This window comes from Ptychodera flava (assembly GCF_041260155.1).
Source record: "Ptychodera flava strain L36383 chromosome 3 unlocalized genomic scaffold, AS_Pfla_20210202 Scaffold_27__1_contigs__length_13241970_pilon, whole genome shotgun sequence".
NCBI classification, from domain to species: Eukaryota; Metazoa; Hemichordata; class Enteropneusta; family Ptychoderidae; genus Ptychodera; species Ptychodera flava.
In genome coordinates, this window is record NW_027248281.1 from 3098511 (window position 1) to 3123688 (window position 25178).

Below are 25178 nucleotides of genomic sequence, written 5' to 3' on the forward strand. Positions count from 1 at the left end.
TGCAAACCAAATAGCACATTAAACTAAACTTGTGACGTTGCAGGTAAACTATATTTTGTTTCTCTAAAATGTCTAAAAAGGAACAAGTTTATGCTACAGTGCCATATCAGTCATAGCCGTTCACTTTAACTCGTCCAAGAGCTTTATCAAAGCTTCATCACCTTTTCTCAACAATCTTCCAAGACGCCCAATAATGTTACTTAAAGAAGTTGAATTGACAAAATTTTTGATCAAATTATGGCGAGGCATGAGGTACATAGGTAAACTCTTTTCTCTAAGATATCTTAGCAGCTCATCAAGAAAAAGCTTGAAATATTTGCCGGTGTCTGTCCAATGTCCCTTATATTTATCAAGCATATGAAGAAATACAGTCTTCAGATAATATGAGTCTAATACAGCTAATGGCGCATCTAATAGACAGAAAGCTTTAGCTATCTTCAGCACTTTTCTCTTTTCTTCTCCAGCGGACTCGACGGCTGCTTTCTCTGCATCAGAGTTTGACACACGCCATTTCAGTTCGGCGCCCTCACTGTAGTCATATTTGTCAGACTTTGCAACGTAGTATCTGAAAGATATAGAATGATTCATTAATTGAGGGTTGTCAGTTTAATAAGAATATACAAACTCATTTTAACTTCATTTGACATACATGTGTCTTCCAAAAAAAGAGCAAAATTGCCCGATACAAAGGAAAGGAGCAATGTATGTATGTATGTATGTATGTATGTATGTATGTATGTATGTATGTATGTATGTATGTATGTATGTATGTATGTATGTATGTGTAGCCCAAGAATACCAACAACCCCAAATTTGACACCAACCACAATTTTATACCTTGAAAATGCCAAATTAGCCGAAACCAGAAACTATCTTGGCTATCACAATTTATTTGTTTAACGTGAGTCCCAGATAGCATTGCGGCACCATGATTTCATGTCAGAAGAGCACTCATACAGTAGCATTAGCAGGGTAACAAAAACACTCTATACAAATTATACTGTGAAAATCAAAAATGACTGTATATTACTTTCATATTCCGTTCACAATATTTTTATACAATGGTCTGAACCACTCTATTACAAACCATTCTCCAAATAGTGAATAACTGTTCACAAAATACTTCAACTTCCAATGTTCAGCACAATTGCTTTTTTTTATAATTGTGTTCACAATAGTTTTATACAATGATCTAAACCACTGTTACAAACTATTCTCAAAAGTATCGTCTCTACAAATAAACACGGATAGATTTCTCAATTTCTCTGTTCACTTATAATCAAAAATACACATAATGAATGCTTAGTAAACTATTGACACTGAAGTGACATGTACGCTGAAAAACTACAGATCATAGAAATAAATATTCACCAAGGAAATTAGGTATTTTCTTTGTACTACGCACACTCAAAAAAATATATTTCAAATGAAAGCATGTTTTCACAATTACATCAAATTTATCTCAAGCACGGCATCACTCCACCGTTGACCAAACCTTTTCTGTATGTTGTCCAAGGTGGCGGCTCAAGGAACACTATGCGATGCCAATGAAATGTACGGAACGGTACTGACAGCTTACAGTTCTTTCTGAAACTCTCACGACATCAGTAATGAACTCGTTCTGCTCACAGACGACTCTATTTGCATAAACCGCATTGCACAACATCTGGTACGCTGGTATTCTGTTTATGCAAAGTCTAGTCCAGCATACAAATAACAGCGACGATGACTTTCACAACTCTACACGGCGAATACAATCTCAGAGTTCGAATACAGAGTAACTCTAGGACAGAATAGTTCTGCAGAAACTTCTCACAGAGACTTCAACAGTTCTGGCTTTAAATGTACAACATCTGGCACTTTAGTCATGAAAATTCTAGCACAAATACTCACAGTTTCTAGCGACGAGAAACAGTTCACTTTCTGTCTTTATACGAGTACGGCTTCTCAGTGTGGCGGTCCATGCATAGCAAATGACGATGCAACTCAAATCACAACTGGAGTTCCAAAACTTGTCATAACTTGACTAAATGAACACTACAGCACACCAAACTTCATCGTTCTAATGTTGAACACGTTACCAACACTCGACTGAAGTTGCAGCTTCAAAAGTACACACTATGGTATCTCTTTACAGTCAAAATTACGCTGTCGCCACGTTTAGACTTCAAAACAACTACACACACGTTTACATGACCTGCACTGAAAACCAATACTGCGCAACGAACACGGACAATTTTCGATTGTCCCTTTAAATTGAAAAACCAGACAACTCTTTGAAATTCATACGCCAAATGAGTTCTTCAAAAATATACTAAACTTTGTTAAAATGCAAACAAAATAGACGTTCCTGACTACTGATATCATACAGAGAGTACAATATAGAAATAAAGCATGTCATTTTGATGGTTTATAATGCAAACAATGATACCTGAAACAACCCTTTCACTCGCGCGATTTTCAAAACACTGCGCTTCACATGATAACAGCATCTGGAATACGAAAGTGGAATTTCTCACTGTATGTGTTACAGAAGGTACTGAAACCTACTGATATACTGTAATCATTGTGTTACAAATCATACTGTAGACAGGTAAGTATTCTAATGGTTGTATACTGTCAACATAAACTACAATGTATATACTGCTCAAAACTTTGTTTTTAGTTATGTTGCGTACAACTTACTGATTAGCATAATAAACACAAACTAAAAAGCGCCCTCTATAAAGGGAAATTTGCAAGTTTCGCTATATAGCAATACAGAAATCGATGTCAAAGTAACCATGGGTTACATATGTATGTGTGTGTATGTATGTATGTATGTATGTATGTATGTATGTATGTATGTATGTATGTATGTATGTATGTATGTATGTATGCGGCTATGTATGTATGTATGTATGTATGTATGTATGTATGTATGTACATGCAGACACATAAATACATTCAGTATATATATATATATATATATATATATATATATATATATATATATATATATATATATAACACAAATTACTTCAAGTACAAAGTAATAATATTTGATACTCCCATGTTTCATGTGATATGCAATCTTTAGACAGATGTGAAAAGAAGAATCGTTTCACTTCATCTGTCTGAAGATTTCAGGATGCATGGAATTAAAGTAACAGATATTATTACTTTACACTCGAAGTAATTTGTGTTATTTACAACGCTCTGCTTTAACATCGAGCACTGTAATTTCCGACGAGAGAGAGAGAGAGGTATATTTTATCATCGATTACTTACTTATGAGAAATCCACACGGCTGGAACTAAATCAATTTTGAGCCGGCGACCTCCGTAACTATTTGTGAGACTGCGAACTTCAACCTTCCCAGCTGGTCCAGCCGTGCCTATCCTCACGTCAATATCATGAAAATCAGCTCCATTTTCTGCTTGCTTCAAGACGCTCTGGAATTTTTTCATGATCTTACGAGAATCAAGTACGTACCCAAAATCTTGCTCGCTTGAGAATTTAGACTCTTCCACGGCGGGATATAAAAATGCATATGCTGGTGAATGTTCCCCATCATGATCGCCTACTGCATTGTGTGTTTTTCCCAAGTGCTTCGTCATATCAAACGGTAACATGATGTCAAATTCGTCGGGGTTACAAACTTTGAGGTCTTCGTATGCGCTTCCTGTGTACATCCAGTTTTGACCAAGGGTTACGTTGTATTTTATGTCGAGTAATTCTGTTAACTTCGGCTTCAATTTTCTCTCCACCTCCCAGACTACTATTTTTGCAGCTTCCATACGGCGATATTGTATATTGACTACGGTGTCATAGAAATCGTCCAATGCGACATGCAAAGGTGAACGGTCGTCAACCTGTCTCAGTGATAAAAAATAAAACTGAGAATATGTGTCATTATGGTCATAGTTTTAAAGATCAGATTCTGCTTCTTAGTGCTTATGATCAATCGAAGGTTATTGTTATATTCTCCTGAAAAACTACCGTGACTTCCTTGAGAATATCAAACTAGGGTAAATGCTTCACAAGTGTCTTTTTGCCTTTAGCCATGAAGCGGGGGGGGGGGGGGATAGGGAGGTGGAGATATCGCCAACACGTGTCAAAGTCTCTCTCTCTCTCTCTCTCTCTCTCTCTCTCTCTCTCTCTCTCTCTCTCTCTCTCTCTCTCTCTCTCTCTCTCTCCCCCCTAGCTGCTAAGTACCGGACGAAAGTTTATTAAATTTTCGGGAAAGTACATTTTGTTTACGTTTAAAATTCTTTGAAAATAAGTGCAGTATTTCAAGACATTTAGTACGTACGTATACGTGCCCATGAACTTCAGAAAATTCTATTACATTGTAAGTCACATGACTAAATAATAACTTATGTAAGAACACGTAAGAACGAATGATTTCAAAAAACAGGGGACACTGCTAAACTTTAATTCTGCTTGCCATCGATTGTTTTACATGAAATCAACAAAATCTATGTACGTGCCCCCATAAAGGAAGCAATATTCTGATAGTATGTGATTAATAAAGAGATAATGTTGCAAGGGGGATCTATAGTATCTTCACAACTTTGATGACGTAAAAATATTTGCACTTGAGCTTAAAAAACATACCATTTTAAATGCCTTGGCCACGATAAGAATATTCTAAAACAAATTAATTGACAAAAGGTCTTTCATAGAATATCTATGCTTTATACGCTTAATAGAAAATCCAGATCTACTTTAAACAAAACACAACATGCAAATAGTCGGTACAAAATGCATCATTCCTGTGTCAAAATCATGCCATAGGTCATCAAATAGGTGAAACGAGTCACACGTATTTATGTTTTAGTCCTGGAACACGAACTGAAATAATCACGGTTCTAGATAAGATACGACTGAAACAACATTAATAACGAAGCTACTTTCTGTACTGCTACATATTTCGTTCATATTGTGTGGCATTGTTTGTGAAGCAGGAACATTTGAGTTCAAGTGTATTTCTTCAAACTTTATTACTACAGCTTCGATGAACTACTGCTACATAACATAATGTATCAGTGGGTGGATAAGTGGCGACCAGTTCCAGTGGTGAGCGATGCGCTCTGAGTAACGCATACACATACACATACACATACACTGTACTATACATAAACATGACTAATTCAGGTTGTGGTAAACCGGTTTTGGCGGGAAAGTAAGAAGTGTCTTTGACTTTGATTGGTTAGAGATGAGTCACGTCAGAAAGAATTAACACTATGTGTAAACACAGGATATTGGAAGGAACTGACAAGATGGCAATCTGTCTTCATTGTCAAGGAATTAAGAAGTAGCTATCTTTGCATAACGTTTCTCAACACATAAACCATCACAACAAAATTCCATCCCTTTCCTATAAAGAGACCAGTTCACTTCTTCTCAAGGAGCAGAGTGCTATGTAAAGAGCAACATTAAACAGTTTATAACTGAGTCAGATGTAAAATGAATATCGATTATTACACCGATTACTTGTATCGAGATACAATGTGTAGTTACAGTATTATGTCACTACGAAAGGGACAATATGCTTGCCTCATCACAAATTTCAGGCAACCAAATTTGTTTTCAAGATCTATTATCGGGCGAGACTTATGGTCATGCAGACAAGAAGTACACGATTGGAACTAATTTGGGATAATTGGATCTTTAAATTTTTCAAATTTCTCAAAAGTTTTACGTGCCCTATAGCTGAATGTTGCAATATTACAAATTACTCATAAAACAAGTGTGTAACTTAAAAAGAAAAGCAGACGAGCTTACATTTGCAGATTAAATCGACGTTACTTAACCATCTAAACAAATATTGCTCACCAAATAGGAATGCTTCCCTCAAACACTTTGATTTAGACTTTTACTGACAAAGTGTCCTCTCTTTTTAAGATATGTTTATAGATTAGATTGTGCATCTCATGCGCAGTGCTAGGAAAATTTCCTAAAAGTGCCCTTGGTGCGCTGAGCTGGGCTTGGATATGCCATAGGAAAGCTATACCTATATGTACCACTATGACCCCTTTATCGTCTCATATAGGCTTTTGACATAGGTAATGTTGATAGAAATTTTGACCATTGACCCCCGTGATTCTATTTCAGCTTTTAGAAACCGCTTTCAAATTGATCAATAATTTTGTGGAGAATGAAGAGCTTTGGTACATGTATTTTCCTAAAATTGTGAACTAAATAAACAATCCCTCCATTTAACGAAAACTGCAGAGTTTCTGTTTGATAGTATTACCTGTCAAAGGTACAGTTACACCCAAACCAGGAACAAGTGTCCTCACCTATGTTTGCCTGTTTTGTATACAGCGTTGATATGAGAAAACGCGTGAAATATGAATAATGCGGCAATAAACCATACTCATTTCTAAAGGCTTTCAGGCCATGGGTATCCAAAATTTTGCATGGTTATTTTGTACACCCTACTTACGTAGAGTTTGAATTGATCGAAGGCTACAAGCTGCACTGCCAACGAATATGCTAAAATATTTACTCGTTTTGAATAATGTTGTTTCTCTTAGCAAGGAAGAGAAAATATAACACTGAGGCAAACAAACAACTATCACAGCACACACACTGTAAAGTTAAGTGTTAAAGGATAGAACACCAATTAAACGCCTTTTTGTAACACTTTTTGAACGCGTCTAGACGTTCAGAAATTTAACACTACGTGTTCAACCAATGTTCAATTTTTTAACACACGTGTGCAGATTTTGAACACTATGTGTTCATCAGACATTATATTGAACACCATGTGTTCCATATCTGAACACACGTTGCACATGAAATGCGTTCAAAAAATTGAACGCATTTACGCGTTCAAAGGGCTGTAACACTTTTTGAACGCATGGACGCCGTTCAACGATAAGTGTGTTAAAGGTTAGAACACACGATATGCACTTGATGAACACCTTTAATTTGCGCGTTCATGGGGTGTTCAAGCCTGGAAATAACAAAACAGACCACTTATATTCAGTAAAATATTTTATTTAAAAATACAAAAAAAATCCTTTAGTAAAATACAATTATTTAGCGTCAATTGGGCACATAAACACCGTTGGTGTTTCCTCTGACAAACTTTACAAAGTGGCCATATGGCCACTTTGTAAAGTTTGTCAGAGGAAAACACCAACGCTAATTAACACCTTCCTATCAAAACATAAACAAAAGAAAATCCCCATAAACACTGTAGATCGTTTTCAAACAATATGAACAAAGTAGTGACAAAACAGGTTTACTTATTATTGTGGATTACGTTATATGTTCATACTTGCAAAACGTACGAAAACATCTGTTTGAAAAAGCTAAAAATTTGGCTTACTTGAATATATCACATTTTGATAATTCCTTATGTCTTAAAAATGTCTGAAATGTCTTTAATGTCTCAAAATACAATTTTGTGTATTTCATCATAACTTGTACATATATGATTAGGAAAATCCCCGGAAACCTGTACTCCAAATATTAAATGAATCGTACTGGCCGTTTTGAAGAAAACGCTTGGGATGTAAACATTTGAGGATGATGCCACACATTTACCTATGAATAAGGTCTACGTCCTTAACAGCAAAGCTAAAATCAGTAACAAACCGAGAACAAAAGACGTCTTGATCTAAAATATAAAATAATCAAAGATTTTGTAGCAGGTTATGATCAACTAAATGTTACTGGCATAAGCCTTCAAAGACGTGAAGTCTCCTTCATCAGATGCTAGGGTGCAATAATGATTTGAAGCAGAAAGTGACAGAAAATTCAGAGTGGAAATTTCAGAAAATTCCGAAATTTAGAGTGGAAATTTTTTACTGTGAATTTTCCGTGGCTTTCTGCTTTAATTCTTCATTCCACCATTGCATCTGATAAGGGCGACTACAAGTATTTGAAAGCTTATTCTCCAGTAACATTTAGTTAATCATAGCGTTCTGGACATAGCTCAGATAAATTCAGAACAAAAATACAGAATCTTATCAATTCAGTTACTAACCCTCGAAAGTTCAAATCTACATCAGAGATGAACTAAGGTTCTCAAGCTTGTTTCCAGACAGCTATCTGTACACTCATATTCTTCAATTTCTGTACCAATAGCTTCTGTAATAACTCTTCGATTTCACGTCCATCCAACTTTTCACGTCCTGAAAATAATGCACAATAGATAATATGGCGACATGAGACTTCAAATGAAAGACAATTTGGCCTTATTAGGTTAAGGAAAAGGGGTGACTTTTGTATACAGTGCCTCTTTTCGTCATGTACAATCTTGGCTTTTTTTTTTTTTTTTTTGTTTTATTTTTTTGCTTTCTTCTTCGTGTCATCAACTGATGAAAAGTAAAAGCAAAGCCAACTCTCATATGCTAAAACAATATTCTTCGATGTTTAACTAAAGTTTTAAATTTACATGCGATGTGGTTACTAAAAGACATGTGTTAGCTGTGATTACGCAGCGGTAATGTGGCATATCGATCGCGCTCGGGTAAAGGGTCATCGCTCCAGTGATGACCCTTGACCCAAGTGAGGGTCGATACCCCATGGCCCAAAACACTGCTGCGTATTCACAGCTAGTGTATGGTCCACCAGCCACTGAAAGAAATAAAGGTTTCTTCACGTAGTTAAGCTTTTTCAAAGTACAATACAATTAATTTCGAAGGATAATAATACAGATGCTTCAAAATCCAATACCTTTTAATATTTTGGAGAGAAAACTTACCCTTTCTGGTCTTGCTTTCGCACGATCACGACTTCAGCGTGCGCTTACAAGAAAAATGTCGCAACTTCCGTTTTGATGCATCATGGGATAAGAAAAGGCACCAAACTTGAACACCAAGTGTTAAGAAGTAGAACGCCTCTTGCACGCCGATGTTAAATTTAACGTTCATAGTGGTTTTTGATTTTCTTTTCAAAATTTCAAAATTTCAACCCGTAATAAACGTGTAAAATTATTTTGTATACTTCCTTTTTTAGAAAAACATGCTTTCAGCAATTGTAGACCGGAAATATTTTCCACTTATTGTGAAATTCGTTACACCGAAATCCGTGTACGTATGCCGGACAGCGAGGCAGTAGTAAGTTAATATAGCCATTGTAAAGTAAAAAACACAAAGATCTGTTAATTGTTTCACAGTATTGTAAAATTTCTGTGATGCTGAGTTTTTGAACACTTGAAGGAGATAGTTGTTAACACTACGTGTTCAGGTTTAGAACATCATTGTTAATAATATGAACACTAGTGTTAACAATATGAACACTAGCCGTTCAAATTTGAACACCCGACATGTACATTTTGAACGCGTAAGACGCGTCTAGCGTCCGCTATTTTTACAGTGCAGGTCAATTTCGTGTAACATAATTCCCTGTCATTCCAAGCTTCGGGGAAATGTCGTCAGGATTCATAAATACGACCATTAAGCTTACACACTTTTTCAGACACGCCTTGATCAAAGGTTCAACAGGACGTCAAAACGAAAGAAAAAAAACACTGTAAAAATCATAGGCTTGTCAGAAAGCATCATTGCACAGTCATGATTGCACTTGAAGTATAACCTTACCCTTTGTCTTGCAGCTCTCATTTTGCGCGGTTCTCAAAAAAGTCTTCTCAGTACGAGGGCGAAAGGGGATGATTTTTCTTGCGTACCCAGGTACGATTGCGTATAGACTGCACCAGTTTGTACGTCATTTCCTGGAATTCCGTTCTCGTGATGTGTGCGCACGCGCGCGATCTCGTTCCGTAATCTGGTTCCCTGACCCTATTCTACCGTTGGCTGCGCTGCTAGCGAAAAATCATTGTGGGTACTGTTTTCGTTAGCAGCGCAGCTAGCGGTAGAAATGGGTCAGGGAACTAAGACTATCTTGTTCCGATGACGTCCTCAATATATTGGATTATGGGTAACCAGACCAGAACTCAACTATCTATATACTAACCAACATAAAGTAGTAAGTACAAGGAGGGTCATAAAACGGTCCCTACCAAAAGTGTACGTTTTATCACGTTTTCACGAACCGGATTAACCAAGTTCGCGTCTGCATTTCAGATTTCAATATCAAGTCACAATTTACGAACTTCAAGAATTTCTAACAAGACATATATTAAATCACTGGACTTTTGGTTGATTTCTGAAAGTTAGGGAATTTCCTGTGTTGGTAAGCTTGGCCATAATTGTGACATGTCGGTAAATCAATATTTTTATTGAGAATCGCCAAAAAGCGTTTATTTATGGATTTCATGTGGTTGTGAACGTAATGTACCACATGATTTGATTAATTGATTAACGGAGGGATGGGTGGATGCATGGAGAAAAGAATTTCGTATAATTCTGATTCGGGAACCAAACGTATAACACATAGTTTAGTGATAATTGTATTTAAAAGTCAAGATCGAGGTAACAAACCATACGATCTGAAAGGCCAAAAATTGATTTGAAATTATTATGATAGGTACATGTATTTGTATGGTGATATTTGTTAATCGAAATGGAAAAGAATATGTCGATGTACATTCTCCACGTTTACAGTTATTTACGGTCATACATAAATGTTCCACTTATAAAGCGTTTACACCTGTTTCAGAAAGTGCTGAATTGTTAGGTATGATTCCGACTGCATGGTATACATTATAAACGTTGGGGGCGTGTACAGCTGGTGGCTAAGCGATTTTTGTCGTATCAGTTGGCTGCAAAAGAGCAGGACAGCAAATATTCATGATAAGAGAGAGAGAGTTTAAATTTATTACTTACTCATCAGCGGACAATTCGGACACAAACGAGAATGCAGTTAATAGGGCAAAAGTGTGCGGCGGCGAGGTAGCGCGCCACGCACACACACAGATGTGTGTGTGTATATATATATATATATATATATATATATATATATATATATATATATATATATATATATATATATATATATATATATATATATATATATATATATCGACGTATACAGATGTCCCCGTGGGAAATTACAGTGTTCAATGCAAAAGCAGAGCGTTATAAATAAACAGATTACTTCATATATGTAAGAGTGTCGAGCTAGTAATCATTTCACTCTATCTGAGGATTGCAAGATGCATGAAACTTGAGTAATAGATTTCATTACTTTGTACTTGAAGTAATGTATATATATATATATATATATATATATATATATATATATATATATATATATATATATATATATATATATATATATATATATAGACGCCAATGAGAAGGTTATAACTACCTTATTACCAGGGCTCGAAATTAACTTTTTAACCTAGTAGTCCACTTGGGCTACCACTTTCTAAAATTGGTAGCCCAGGGACAATGGCTGGTAGTCCATGAATATTTTAGTTTAGGGATACTGTACTCGTCCGACTATAAGCTCCGGTTCAGCAACACAAAATAGCAGTAAAACTAGGGGCTTCAAATCCAGAAACCCCATGTTATGTGTCACGAACGCTTAATTTATGCTAATTTATGTACATTTTTCTTTCTATCACTTTCAAAATCGGCTTACACATCAAAAGAAATTGTAACGAATAAAGAAAAACAGAAAAAAATTCTCATGATCTTTATGAACTGGCATGCCTTGTTACACCCGAGTCTCTCTATATAGAACGTAATACATGTGATGCTGATCGACAACCATAGATAAAAGACAGCGAAACTCAGCCAAGCTTAACTAACACAGTGTTTTATATTACTGTTTCAAGTCAAAATGATTACACAATCTCTGAATACAGAAGTGACGATTTTGCGAAATTTCAGAATCAAAACTCCAAAACTTGACACAGGTACGTCTTGTATGCTGCCGATCAACAGCATAGTGTGAACTGGCATGCAAAGACTGCACACGTAAAAGCAACTCAACATTCTAGTATCAAACGCTCTGCATCTTGTGAAAACAATACCATAGCAGTGAAAATTGTAATAGTCACCAGAAAAAACTCTTCACAGATGAAAGGATAATTGCTTCAAACAAATGAAACTGCATGTCGACTGCATTTAGCTCGTCCCAGAGTGACGGCCATTACATTTTTTATAAATTCATTGTCATACAGACGATGGCACCATTGGAGAAAATAACAATACATGAATATTCATGAACATTGTGAGCGCTGAATGACCTGGTGAATGTCCGTTGTTGCTACGTCATCGATATCATGTTTAGTTTACATTGCAAGGTTTCTCAGTTCTACATGTTCATGCTCGACACCAGACTTTAAAAAGAAGTTTTTATCTTGTCTTCAATAATTGATGTAATGATGCATTTTGTCGTCTTTTCCAGCACCGTGACCACTTTAAATTTTGCATGAGAACATTACCGAATGAGTGAGTTTTTAACTGGTTGCATACCAGCACAATGTTTATCCATTTACGGGTATGAAGGTGAGACCGCTCAAGTTTGCTAATTCCTAAATTTAACATTTCTGTGATGAAAGGCTGCATTGGAATATTCCTTCATTCTGTTGTCATTAAGGAAGTTAAGAGTTAAGTCTCAAACAAACATTTGAATTTTTACTAATCAATTAAATCACAGTAACAAATCACAATAAAAAGCAGTACAGCTCCATATCAAAGTTGAAAACCTTTTATCCTTTAACAACTAGACCTGAAACCGAAAATACAGTCTTATGGCTAATGCTTATCGAACATAGCTGAAATTTGCTGGTGTTCTTCTGTTCTTACCGTCACATTTATCATTTATCTCTTCTAACACCGTTATCAGTCCCGAATCGCCTCTTTTCACTAGACTTTGAAGACGTCCAATGATATTAGTTAAATACTCAGGATTACTTTCTACAAAATTTCCGATTAAATTGTGACGTTGCATGTGATACATCGGTAAAGTTTTATTGTTTAGATAGCTTAAAAGCTCACTCAGAAATTCCTTGAAGTATTCGCTTGTGTCGACCCAGTCTCCAGGATAATCATCTAACATGTGAAGAAACACGGTTTTTAGGTAATAAGATTCAATGCCAGCTAAAGGTGGATGTTCCTTGCAGAATGCCTTAGCCAGCTTCAGTACCTTCCTTTTGTCTTCTCCTGCTAAAGAGACAATTCTCTTCTCTTCTTCCGAGTAAGACACTCGCCATTTGGCTTCTGCCCCGGGAGAGGTGTCGTGTTTATCGGATTTCGCAACGTAGTACCTAAAAGAGTAAACCAAGGGGTTAAGGTAATATTTCAAAATTGCTTTCAGTCTAAAATATTTGTGTATAAGATGATAGCGATGATGATGATCACATACATACACCAATGCAAAATGGTATTTTTATTTGATGAAGTCATTACAAAAATATTACACACGCTGACGAGGACACATCTCAGCTTGTTGACTGACGCGTATACTGCGTATAGCTGAGGGCTATGCACGCTGCAAACACGCACATTGTATTATTCTGTGGAAGTTTCCAAATTCACATTTAAAGGAACCTCGAAATAATTGAGTTTACCTGGCGCGGTTCTTGACAGCCGGGACCAAGTCAATCTTGAGATGATGGCTTGTTCTAGAATAGACATCAACCTTCCCTGAAGGTCCATCTTTACCAATCCTAATTTTCATGTCGTCAAATTCAGCTTCGTTCGCAGCTCTTTTCAGGACACTTTGGAACATCCTCATGACCTTATCAGAATCTAGTACGTACGTGCCACCTATCTTGCTTGAGAATTTGGAGCTTTCCTCGGCTGAATCGAGAAAGTCATAAACGTCTGTAACAGATTCAGGCTCGGTTTGTGAAAACAGTGAAACAGTCGATTCAACGTTATCGGCAAAAGCACCAAGGGTTTGAGTGAACCTTCCAATGCCCGTGAAATGTTCTCTCATGTCGAAAGGCAGCATGATGTCAAATTCGTCTGCGTGGCAGACTTTAAGACCTTCGTATGCACTTCCGGTGTACACCCAGTCTTGAGCAAGAGTGATGTGCTCTCTTTCAAGCCATCTCCTTAACGATGCTTCCAGTCTCTCCTTCACCGTTTCCACAATCCTTTTGGCATCATCCATACGGTATTGTGGAATATCCACCATATTCATGTAAAACTTATCCAGAGAAACCTGCAACTGTCCATCTTTAAGATGACAAAAGAAAATAAGTATTTTTGGTCAATTTTATCAACCCTAATGATTGCTATCTTGTTTATCTCTTTCTTCATCCCCAGTATCACAAAACACTGAAACAGCCGGCTGCCGATATGTGAAGTACACTATTTGATATATCAGCCAAATGGAAATTTAAATACTAAAGAGTGTATGTTAATGCTCTCTTGAGGCTTGGGAAGGACGTCCACTTTATCACTATCGTGACAGATATGCAGTTACATGAAATGTTATCTGAAAGAAAGTCCGGTGAATACCGGGGCAGCCAACCTGCTGATTTTTGACAATGTAATCGGCGTTTTGATATGCAAAGATGTCAACTTTTTTTAATAAACTTAAAATTTAGAAGAGAAAATTAGTAGAGATGACACAAATGAAACAAATAATTACCCAGAACTCCGAACGATACCAAATGGGGTTCTGCAGTTTTTGGCGGCATTGGTCGTCGCATGATTTCTATGATACAGTATTCGTCGCTTAATAATCTCTCAATGTGTGTCATTATGTTACGCACATCTACTCTATGTAGAGATGGGTTTTCAATCATATTGTGATTCTGCAAATAGTACATTGGTAAAGAACCTCTCCTCAGAGAATAGTGTAACTCCTCCAGAAATTTCATGAAATATTCATTTGTTTTTGTCCATTCTTCAGGATATTTATCCAGCATGTGATAAAAGATATTCTTCAAAAAATACGAATCAAAAGCTGCCAGGGGCGTATCTTTCTTGCAGAATATTTTCGCCATCTTTAAAACTTTCTTCTTATTTTCTCCGATGAATGCAACTTTCCACATCTCTTTACTCGGGAAAGTCACTCGCCATTTTCCACTGCTGTCCTCTGTGTTTGCCACATAATAACTGAAAACAAGAAGACACTTTCGTAAGCATTACGTTCCTCTGACATTGAAGGTTACATTATCTTTCAGCTCGCACATCGTTTACACTGGTACATTTTCAAGTGGGTTTGAGTAATACTATAAATATTACAAAAATAATCGACTTTTCCGCTAATGTGCAACCGACATTTTGGATTAAGCGTGTGTTTAGCATAAACACAATGGACTCGAAAGAAAGACATTAAAATGTATCTCGCATAGGCAGCAGGAAATATTTTGTGAATCCTTATACTAATCCGAAGGCATCATGAAATGTCACTCTCTGTTCAGTATACTAACAAAACTTACACGTAAATATGTCAACGGGACTCACTGTCTTTGTTTTTCTGTCAACTTCTTTGTTGCAGTTTTGCATATGCATAAAATAGACACGATACACTCGACATAGAAAGTACGACTATTTAAAAAATGATTTTAAAAACCATGTTGATTTAGCCATAGGTTGAAGATCCATTACACACTTTCGTTCGAAGGAATGTAATTTACGTATAAATACGCAAGAGATTGGAATAACTAGTACGCCAGGCTAGGTTAGCTGAAATTTTGTTCGTTTCATGAACAAGGATTGAAATGAATTCATGATAAATTGGCTATATAATTCTGTTGAAAGTTGTGACAGCACTATAGAGTGCACATATAGTGAAAGTACAAATACTGTATTCGGTTTATACCGATACTTTCTGGTTTCTTAGTGAATGACGGTGTTTTTCCATAGCCGACCTATTCTCTCTGTCATACAAAAAGTGAAGGCAAACGCAAGCCCGATGGCGCTGTATACTATGATGACGTATGCCAAACTACACCTAGGCCTAATTTCGTAGTTTTACGGTAACAAGGCATCGATGCTACATCGGAACTGCAGTTAACATTCACTGGAAGTGCTATGATATGAAATGAAGTCATGATGCAGTTACCTTCCATGGTACGTAATTGCTGGAATAAGGTTGATCTTCAATGTGGTTGATGTATCATCATAATCAGAATACTCTGTAAACACTGTCATGGCAGATCCATCTTGACCGATCCAAACTCGTTTGTCACTGAAATAAAGAGAGTCCACAGCTTTCTGCAGCACTCGGTGAAAACCACTCATGACTTTCTGAGAATGCAAAACGTAGTCACCATGCCTCTCAACGGCGAATGGAGACTTTCGGTCAGCAGACGGCAAGTGTTCATACGTCAGTTTGGGGTAGGAACTTTGCGTAAAGAGCGAACCAAAAAATTCAGCTACCTCTTTAACTGATTCTACCGTTGGTACATGGTATTGCACTGTAATTGGAAGCAAGATATCGAACTCATCTGGATCACGAACTTTCAGACCTTCATAGGCACTTCCGAAATGCTCCCAAGTCTGACTAAGTATCACTTTATAGTTTTGATCAAGTTTTTCTATCAGTGGTGTCTTTAATTTCGCTTCTATTTCCTGAACGACTTCTTCGGCTCTTTCCATGCGCTCTGTGGATATGCATACTTCTTTGTAATTGAAGTTGTCATAGTCGTCATACTCATCCTGCACAATCAGAGAGAGAGGAGCCAATCAGAGAGAGAGAGAGAGGAGAGAGAGAGAGAGAGAGAGACAGAGAGACAGAGAGACAGAGAAGTCCTCACGTTTACTGATATCTCAACTCCCTTCCATGGCTTAAGGACAATGACACTTTATGAAGCATTTACAGTCAGCGTAACATTCTCAAGTAAGTCATGATACTTTTCGCGGTGAATGTAACAGCAAGCTTCGAGTCTTTCACTTTTTAGGCGCACACTACCTGAAATGGAAACAGTCGTCGGAACTGCGCTTGCGCAAGTTTCTTGCTTACAATAATGTCTAGATGCACCTCATCATCATCATAACTGCAACATTTAACTTATACGATCAGATTATGACAGACATGTTTTAACTTTCATCAATCACCACTAGTACCTTGAATACAGTGTTTATGGGTCCCATACGACCTTTGAGCGCAGTTCCGACGACTGTATCCCTTTCAGAGCGCCCAACATGACGATGATGAAGGGGTATGCAACTTGTTAATTACTGACTACATTTTGCCAAATAGTGGAAAGCTGTGACCGACGACAACCATTATTTTTTAAGAGTACAAGACATGACCTGGACGCTAGTCGTAAAAGTTTTACAAAATTGACAATCCTGGAAGATTGAATTATTCCATCAAATAAAAATAATTTTTAATCTCTGAAATTTATTGGTGTAACAATGGCAGTTTGGTAAAGCTCGAAAATAATTCCACATTCACACATTTTTTTCTATTAAAGTAAGAGTTCTTACTGTTCAAAGTTTCAATTTTGTGTTATTGTACAATGATAATTTGAACATTTCATTCACCACATGAACTTGAAATGAGTGGTATTGTGTATTGATTTTAAGTGATTTTCATGAAACACTGTGACTTTTCCTTGTCGTTTTGAAACAAGATAAGCGTGTTAAAGGTATGGCAATCGATCCCAGGGCCTAGGAGTGGCACATGTAAAACAGTGTGTATCTTTGCATCAGAGGCGGAATAAACTATTGAGTGTATCTATTTACCCAGAAAATCTTAATCCTGACAGCTATGTGTGTACGCAACATAGAGCATAGAGCCAGTCGACGTTAGGGACACACACAAAAAAACACGAGGAGCAAACAGGTAGAGGTTTTGAACACAATCAATGTACCCGGTACTTCACCAATGTCTATAACTCCGCACTTTGAACATAGCTCGTAATGAACAGTGGAAAGCACGTGGGACGTGTAGACCTATAACAGCCACTTATGTAGTTTGTGCACATTGAAGATTTTGCAGATCAACAACTTTGACGGAAAATGGACCGACGTTTCCTACCGTAATTTTTACCTCCTTCGATTCAGCACAAAATTTTCGTATGGACTATTGATGCAGGATTACAGTCGTTACGTGGTGGCAAATCCTTGTCGTATTGATGACTATACTGCGTAAACAGTCACTAAATAAACTTTGCACGCATTTACGAGCACTGAATATTTTACCGTTTTTAATCTCAAGCCGTCCGTATACGCGTATGACGGTGGCAAAACAACACAAGGAATCTGGCGTACATTATTACTGAATTACTTTGTCCAAAAAAATTGAGTTAAAACACCCAAATGCCGAACGATCATGATACAGAACTTTGCAGGTTTCTGGACTGAACGACCCCAAACCGACCGGACCTCAGTCAACTGTGCCGGCCCGACGTCTTCTCTATCAGCGTCAACTCAACCTTTCTCTCTAGACAACTTTACCCAACAAACTGGGAATATACTTAATTTACCTTTAAAAAATTCAACTGTGTATCGTATGAAAAGATTTTACCGGGGCCACGGGGCAAATCATAAAACCAACAAACCCCAACAGAAACAGTGGAATGATCATTTGTGTGCAAGGTCACTGTGTAAAAAATTCTAGCTTTGAAATGTTAGACGGTACAAAAGACGGGGCAGAATAAGAAAAGATTACGACCAATGTGAAACTGCCGATGCCACAGCTGACTCTATAACTTTCAGGGGCGTACATTGGTATAGAACGTAATGTTGATAGCATGGTAGTTCTGCGTCCAGTGATAAACACGATTCCAATATACCACGGCTGTTGAAGTTGAGCTGCTGCCTTCGATCGAAAATTTTCAATCACAAAGACATAATATCAATAATTTTGCACGATTATAAGAGCCTGCTGTCTTCTCGCCTAATAGCTGTGATCAAGATTATTATGATAGAAGCAATTCACTGCCCGAAACACCTTGCTCTTCTTATACACAATGCGTAAAAATGCGTTATTCCTGTTGAGAAATACGACAGCAAATATCGCAATGTGAATTTCTTACTATCTTCCTCGCAATGATTTTTTGCTCCCGAGTCTATTTTATCACGGCCACTGGACCATTTCTGACGATTTTTACTAACAGAGAATCAGTTTACACTCATCGTGGAAACACATTGCAAAGACGTTCACAAATTTTCATCACAGGAAAGATTACCGTAATCCCCCTTTCAAAGATGTAAGAAATGTATAATGGGTTGTTATCTTGAAAAATCCCGAGCTGCAGCCGCTAACTACAAAATGCTTTTTCTTCCGAACAACTTCCCGACAACTTTACAAGCACACTCCGGTGATCACATGACGGTTGTAACCGTACATGTGCTGCCGCCAATGGAGAATCAAAAGACTTCAAATCAAAAGTAAAAAAATATAGAAAAAATATCGATATCCAAGCAATGTAAAAACGAGTAATTTTGATAGGCTAAATTTATTGTATATTATAAAAAATGCCCAGGCTACTCGGAACAGCGTAAGATTATGGTCTGAGTTGTTCGAATACTACACTCACACTGTAGGGTAAAAATGGGAAACTGCTTCTGCCAAGCGAACCGCTTAGGCTAAAGACGGTAAAATTACCATACATGTAATTATTGTTGCTAATTTCTGTAAATTTTGCCGACTATTCGTTAGGAATTGTCAAATTTCTTGAGTTTGTCCGAAAACTTTTTCAAGGAATGACGTTAGTTTCAAGACACGTGATTGCGAACGCAATATCGATATCGGGATAGAAAAGTCAGTTACAGACAATCGAGGAAGAACAGAAAAGTCAGATAATATTAGAGCAAGTTAGTAAAAAACAAAGCTCAGAAAAACGTACAGAGAAGAACGACATCACGGCGATCTTCAGACTTTCATCGTGTTACAGTCTGAACGGTCAACATTTGATGCTATAGTCTATGGCAAGTGTCTCTTTTTGGACAACTCCAACAGAGATGAATGGATCGCGATTTAGTTTCATCGCCCCGACCCGACAGGAAATAATGTAGCTTATGGGCACCTGTATAATCGTTGCATGAATGTATCCAATGGCCGGCCACTGCATTGGCCTTTGACCGTGCATCGCCAGCAAACAACGGTTTTGGACGTCACGAGAGCAATTTTTCGCCTTCTGTGAGCGGTTTAGTTATTTGTGTAGGCACAGATCGGAATCGAGTTGATTTCGGCTGAAAGTAGTTAGAAAAGTAGTTTTTCGTGCTCGGTCCAAAATGGGTCCGCATGTCGCCGGTTTTGTCCATGTAACCGTTGGTCGAGTATTTTGCTCAGTAGATAGTAAGAATCGTTTATTCATTGTTGACATCGTAATCGATCCGATGTACACAACAAATGTTTGATCGTTTGCACCTTTGCGCGTCCCCTCGTGATTGGCAGCTGTTTGAACGCTTTCATCAATTGTTCTTTGTACGCTTCAACACAGCATCGAAGCAGTTTTGGCATCAAAAAGCAACTTAAAATAGAAAAAATGAGAGAATTTCTCCAACAAGGTGATTCCACAAGTATTCACAAAACGTAATATGTTGGGACAGTGCTTTAATTTACACCATGGTTCTTGAAGGATCCAGATTTTCGGGAGCATTCGTTGACGCTGCTACCATGTGCCACTCATGTTGGATTATGAATGCTCAGGGAGATAGGGGGTATTTATAGGCTCCCCCTGCCTTTAACCCCTTCGTTTTTCTTTAATTGTTGATTATGCTAATGCACCGGAATTCAAAATCCCTAATTCAAAAGTATGCGAATACTTTCAATTTTTCTGACCACATATACTTAAGCAAGTAAAAAATTGATACTTTTTCAGTATATATGGTTTTTGTATCAACTCCAATCTCTTGTTTTACATCTGATCATGTTGAAATGTTCAGTATTCAGGTTATCAACACAATCTGCATTCGTATTATGTATAATTATAGAGTGCTGCGGCTGTCAGTTGCACTTTTTAGTCTAGACAGAAATTGAAATGACGTTATGAGAAAACACCTCTGCATAGTATTCATACTCGGGCTGTTAGAAGAGACTTAAAGTAGGATTTTAAAAAATAGCTAAAAATGAGGTTGATATGCAATACAACACTGAGAAAGAATACGAAGCTTGATAAAGCTGCTGACCATTCATGTCTTGGTTACTCTCTATGGACAATGTATTCATTGTAAAATGACAAATACAGGTAGTCATATAGGAATAGAAGTAAAGTGTACCATTACATTCAAGGAGATGCAGTTCCTTGTGTTCTATTGTCAACACTATTTTTGTGAACAGTGATACACGTATTGTTTCCTTTTAGCATACTGCACAGAGATAGCATGAACTTTAAACTATTTTCGTGGTTTGTTATTCTCAAATTCTTATGTGGTTTCTTCACTTCCTATGAAAGAAAGATGGAAAACGTGGCATTGGACGTGAACTACCATTCTGCCTGAAAATATTTCATTACACGTTAAGTGCAATGTTGCTATTAACAACCGAAGACCAGACGTTCTATGACGTGGATTGACCTTACATCGGAATCGCTATTGCAAATCATTAACTATGTCAGAATTGTGTCAACGTTTAAGCTACAATGGCTGTTATGCGAATTGCACAGTTATAGCTACACTGATGTTTATCGCAGTTTTAGGCTAACTGTAACTAACCCATGTAATGATAAAAGAAACACCCTCATTATATGTGAACAGTACCAAATGTCGGACTTTTGTTCCCGCCCTGAATGACAAAAAAAATCCAGTTTGCATGAAATTCAGTTTGCATGATACGAGTTGGTTACCTTCGTTGGATATGTCTGGTAAATTGACCCTATAAAAAGGTATCTTTTACGAACATTTTTTTCAACCAGAACATAAAATCATTATCGACTAGCAATGCCTTTGACCAACCTTTGATACTTCTCCACCCATATTGTCGAGTCTTGGATGTGAAGCGTTAAGCACTAATTAGAAGACTTATACCGTGCTGTCTGTGTGAGCTGCTGTCTGTGCTGTCTGTGTGTCTATTACTGTAAAGAGCATGCGCAAAGGTCGCACAATATTTAATAATTAACTTGTTCAGTCTGTTCGTGATGTTTGCATAAGGATACGTGATTTATGTGTTGCTACCATGGAATGTTGTGTGGATTCCGAAGAACATACATCAGCGCTCTTCAATGAGGATCTTCGGCTAATAACATAAATATCCAACAGAGGCTAAATTTCCTGAGAAAACTATCACTTTGAATAGTGAAATGCTTCAAATAAATGGCCGAGGGAATAAAAATATGTAAACCCGGTTGACCAAAAACAAACAAACAACATACAGACAGACAGACAGACAGACAGACAGACAGAAAATGTAAATCAAAAGGAGACAACAAACAAGCGATCAAATAATCAAACAAACACTAAAACAAATTCGGTACAGTAAACGGTATATGACAAATACGTACGTCAAAGTAAAAGAGATATGCAACTTACATAATTACGAGAATTAACCCGTTACGAAATGACCCTTGCCTCTCAGACTCTCTTCTCCAGGATAAACAATTAACGAGAAAACGCAATTATTACGGCACAAGACTGAAACTTTCGGGTAACTTTTTTGAAAGTTTTCTCATAAATACAGTGCAGTCTATATCGCATTGCGCCTACAATACTCTATTAGGCAAAAAAAATTGTGCTGTTCCGATTACATGGTTTTCAAAAATAGGGTAGGTAGGTAGGGAAACTTTTTTCTTTTTTTTTTATTTCTCAATGTGCATTTTGTACGCGTTCAAACAAACTACCAGTGAACAATTTCCTCATGAAATGCACTCAAATTGAATACCAATTTATTAAAATAAAATATTCATCAGTAGAATTGAAGTGTGTGGTTTATTAGACTGCCACGGAAATTGATATGGCTGAATTACAATTCTTTGACAGGAAAGTGAACTGTTTATCCACAGGTAAGTCTGACTTGTAAGAACTGACACAACACAATATTTACTGTCATCAATGCAGTGTTTCATCTAGGATACTATACCAGGGGGATTGGTCCCCCTCTCCTGGAATTTTTGAGGGGGATTTTAAAATTTTTGGGGAGATTTAACTGAAACATTTAAGGACATCTTATGTAAGTTTTAATGTTGCAATGATGTCACTTGTGATACACATACTACAAGCCACAAATCACTTGCTTACACAATCCAAGATACTGACTGCAAACACCATCCTCTATAGGATTTTTTCAAAAGTCAACAAATTTGATCACTGTTGTGAATGTATAGGGCTTCCAGGAATGTATAGGGCTTCCAAGAGTGGCGGACGGCTCATTAATATTCATAAGCTTTAATATCCCTAAAAATTGTAGGATATTCCCTCATGCTTAAATATTCTGTATGTTTGTTGCACATATTCTGTAAAATAATCGCAATCATACCAATCCATAATCCAATGACAGTAGGACAGAATTCGTAAGACAATAGTTGTAAACATAGACACAAAACAGCACAGAACAGACAGTAAATAGACGGTACACAAACAAAGTCACATTCATGAAAGAAAGATATATGGACCTCTGGCCAAATAGTAAATAGTGTGTGTTCGATGTTGCCAGCACTGTAAGGCCTTACCAGCAGGGCTGTAGCCTGATCAAATCGTCGGGAGATGGGTATTTCTAAACTTCGTCTTAAATTAATGCAATAGTGTATTCGAAATTCGGAAAGGTGGCTAATTTATGTGAATTTGCATGTGATTTACATTATATTGATATTAGGGAAAGAATTGCATATTTGGGTTTTAAATCATGTTTTCAGGCAAAATAAGCAAGTAAAAACGAGACGGCGTGTCCGGCGTCTTTCTCTCCATCGGAGGCTGTAAATAATTTCAACCATTTTGATACGACTACGCGCATTCTAAGAAACCCGAGTGCTGATAAATACGACATTGTTCTGTTTCCGAAGACTAAAAAAGAGGATACTAACTGTTAACTGGGGACAGTGAAGAAGTAATACCCCCTCTCAAAGAGGGGCAGTCCCCCTCTCGTAAGTCAACTTTGTTCAATAGCAATTTTGATGCAGTTTGGTGCAGTCTGAAAATGGAGAGCTTTGACAAAAGTGGTCTATTTTCAAAGACAAAAACAAAACCAATATGCTTAGTTCGAGAGTTCGCGATGGGAAAAATGAGAGCGCTCACAAGACGATGACTATACGAGATTTGATGTGAAAAAAAACTATATAACGTAAAATAACATAATCGATTTCGACGCCCTGCAGAGCAGTAGGACAGTGCAATGATATCACCACTCACAAGAGACGTGTGTACTTTCAGCAAATAAGATATGATACCACGAGAGAAGTTCGTTGACCTCGCATGGTGCGACCTTGTCGACAGCTCAATGACAGATTGTCATGTTTGTCGAGTTTAAAGGTCCGCCTCCGCGTGTATGGTTTACCATGCGATATCTTGAAAAGGCCGTCAAATATCGCCAACTAGCGGCGTTTTACTAAAACGTTGGTCATGTGTATAAAATTGTACATTTTGAATGTAGATGCCGAAAAGATGCCACATTCAACTTCAAATGACCATTTTGATAAGTGACACAACAAAAACACCTCACCTTGTTATTCATCGGCAACATTCTGTACAGGTAAAATAGGAAGCAACACTAACTTTTTGATCAATATTTTTCTGACATTTCCAAAACTTTCATGTCCATACTTTCGAAATCGAAAGTAAAAACGTATGGTTGCTTGCTTAAATATGCTTAAAAGCTAGCTACCCCCATATTTGGTCAGGTTCTAAAGACTCTGATTTTTTTTATGATGAAATCACACTCTGAACGGTGACGGCGCTTTGTGACTGCAGTGGATTATTATGTACCTTCATTGCTTTGCAGGTAACACACAACCCACATATTTTCTCTACACTGGAAGGAAATTGCAAGCCTGTTTCATCTTGATCAGACCGACGAAAAAAGTCACGTGGTTCCGATTATCTGACCAACTCTTACGCCGTACGTAAACGCAGAAATCGTAAAAAACCGAAAACGTGAAATCAGTGATATCGTGAAACACACAACCTAATCTTTACCTTATTGTACGTCTTTGGCGTTGTTGGAACAATGTCAAGCTTTATGTGATTCAGGAAATATGCTCTCTGTTGACTCAAAATTAAGACTTAGTGTGTGGCTTATCTTTCTGGCCGAGGGGGCTGTCTTGAAGGACATGGAAAACTTACCGTACAAAACCTGGCTGGAATCTTGTAAGTTCTTAAATATACGATAAACCGGTAAGGTCAGACTACAGTTAAACCTTAAACTTAACCTTAAACCTAACCTTAAACCTTAAACTCTAAGTATTCTTATAAGAAAGTGGGAAATATTCACTCATTTGATTCATTGTTATGATGAATCTAAATACCTCGCTATTGTAGATT

The 25178-nt window shown here is 37.2% G+C and overlaps 2 protein-coding genes across 3 annotated transcripts; both read right to left on the minus strand.

Annotated features, from left to right (window-relative positions):
* Positions 1–9662, minus strand: LOC139126261 (cyclic GMP-AMP synthase-like receptor 3). 2 transcript variants are annotated; one of them, XM_070692308.1, is made up of 3 exons: positions 9543–9662; positions 3475–3854; positions 1–565 (listed from the first exon to the last, which is right to left on the minus strand). In XM_070692308.1, the coding sequence occupies exons 1-3, from the start codon at positions 9561–9563 to the stop codon at positions 121–123; spliced, it is 846 nt and encodes a 281-aa protein (XP_070548409.1). In that variant the 5' UTR covers positions 9564–9662; the 3' UTR covers positions 1–120. The 2 variants fall into 2 exon arrangements, with proteins under 2 accessions (XP_070548409.1, XP_070548408.1); XM_070692307.1 differs by having other exon boundaries at positions 16–565; positions 3271–3854.
* Positions 9663–11652: 1990 nt separating this feature from the next.
* LOC139126262 (uncharacterized) lies at positions 11653–21776 on the minus strand. The gene is made up of 5 exons (XM_070692309.1): positions 21666–21776; positions 15880–16475; positions 14458–14927; positions 13427–14039; positions 11653–13123 (listed from the first exon to the last, which is right to left on the minus strand). The coding sequence occupies exons 1-5, from the start codon at positions 21684–21686 to the stop codon at positions 12619–12621; spliced, it is 2205 nt and encodes a 734-aa protein (XP_070548410.1). The 5' UTR covers positions 21687–21776; the 3' UTR covers positions 11653–12618.
* Positions 21777–25178: the final 3402 nt, after the last annotated feature.

Coding starts and splice junctions, on each gene's coding strand:
- LOC139126261 (XM_070692307.1), bottom strand. CDS start 9,563: ATGAGAGCTGCAAGACAAAGG. Junction 3,855..9,542: donor TGAGAGCTGCAAGACAAAGG/GTAAGGTTATAC, acceptor TCACTGAGACAG/GTTGACGACCGTTCACCTTT. Junction 566..3,270: donor GCCGTGTGGATTTCTCATAA/GTAAGTAATCGA, acceptor TATATCTTTCAG/ATACTACGTTGCAAAGTCTG.
- LOC139126262 (XM_070692309.1), bottom strand. CDS start 21,686: ATGGGTGGAGAAGTATCAAAG. Junction 14,040..14,457: donor GGTATCGTTCGGAGTTCTGG/GTAATTATTTGT, acceptor GTCATCTTAAAG/ATGGACAGTTGCAGGTTTCT. Junction 13,124..13,426: donor GCTGTCAAGAACCGCGCCAG/GTAAACTCAATT, acceptor TTACTCTTTTAG/GTACTACGTTGCGAAATCCG.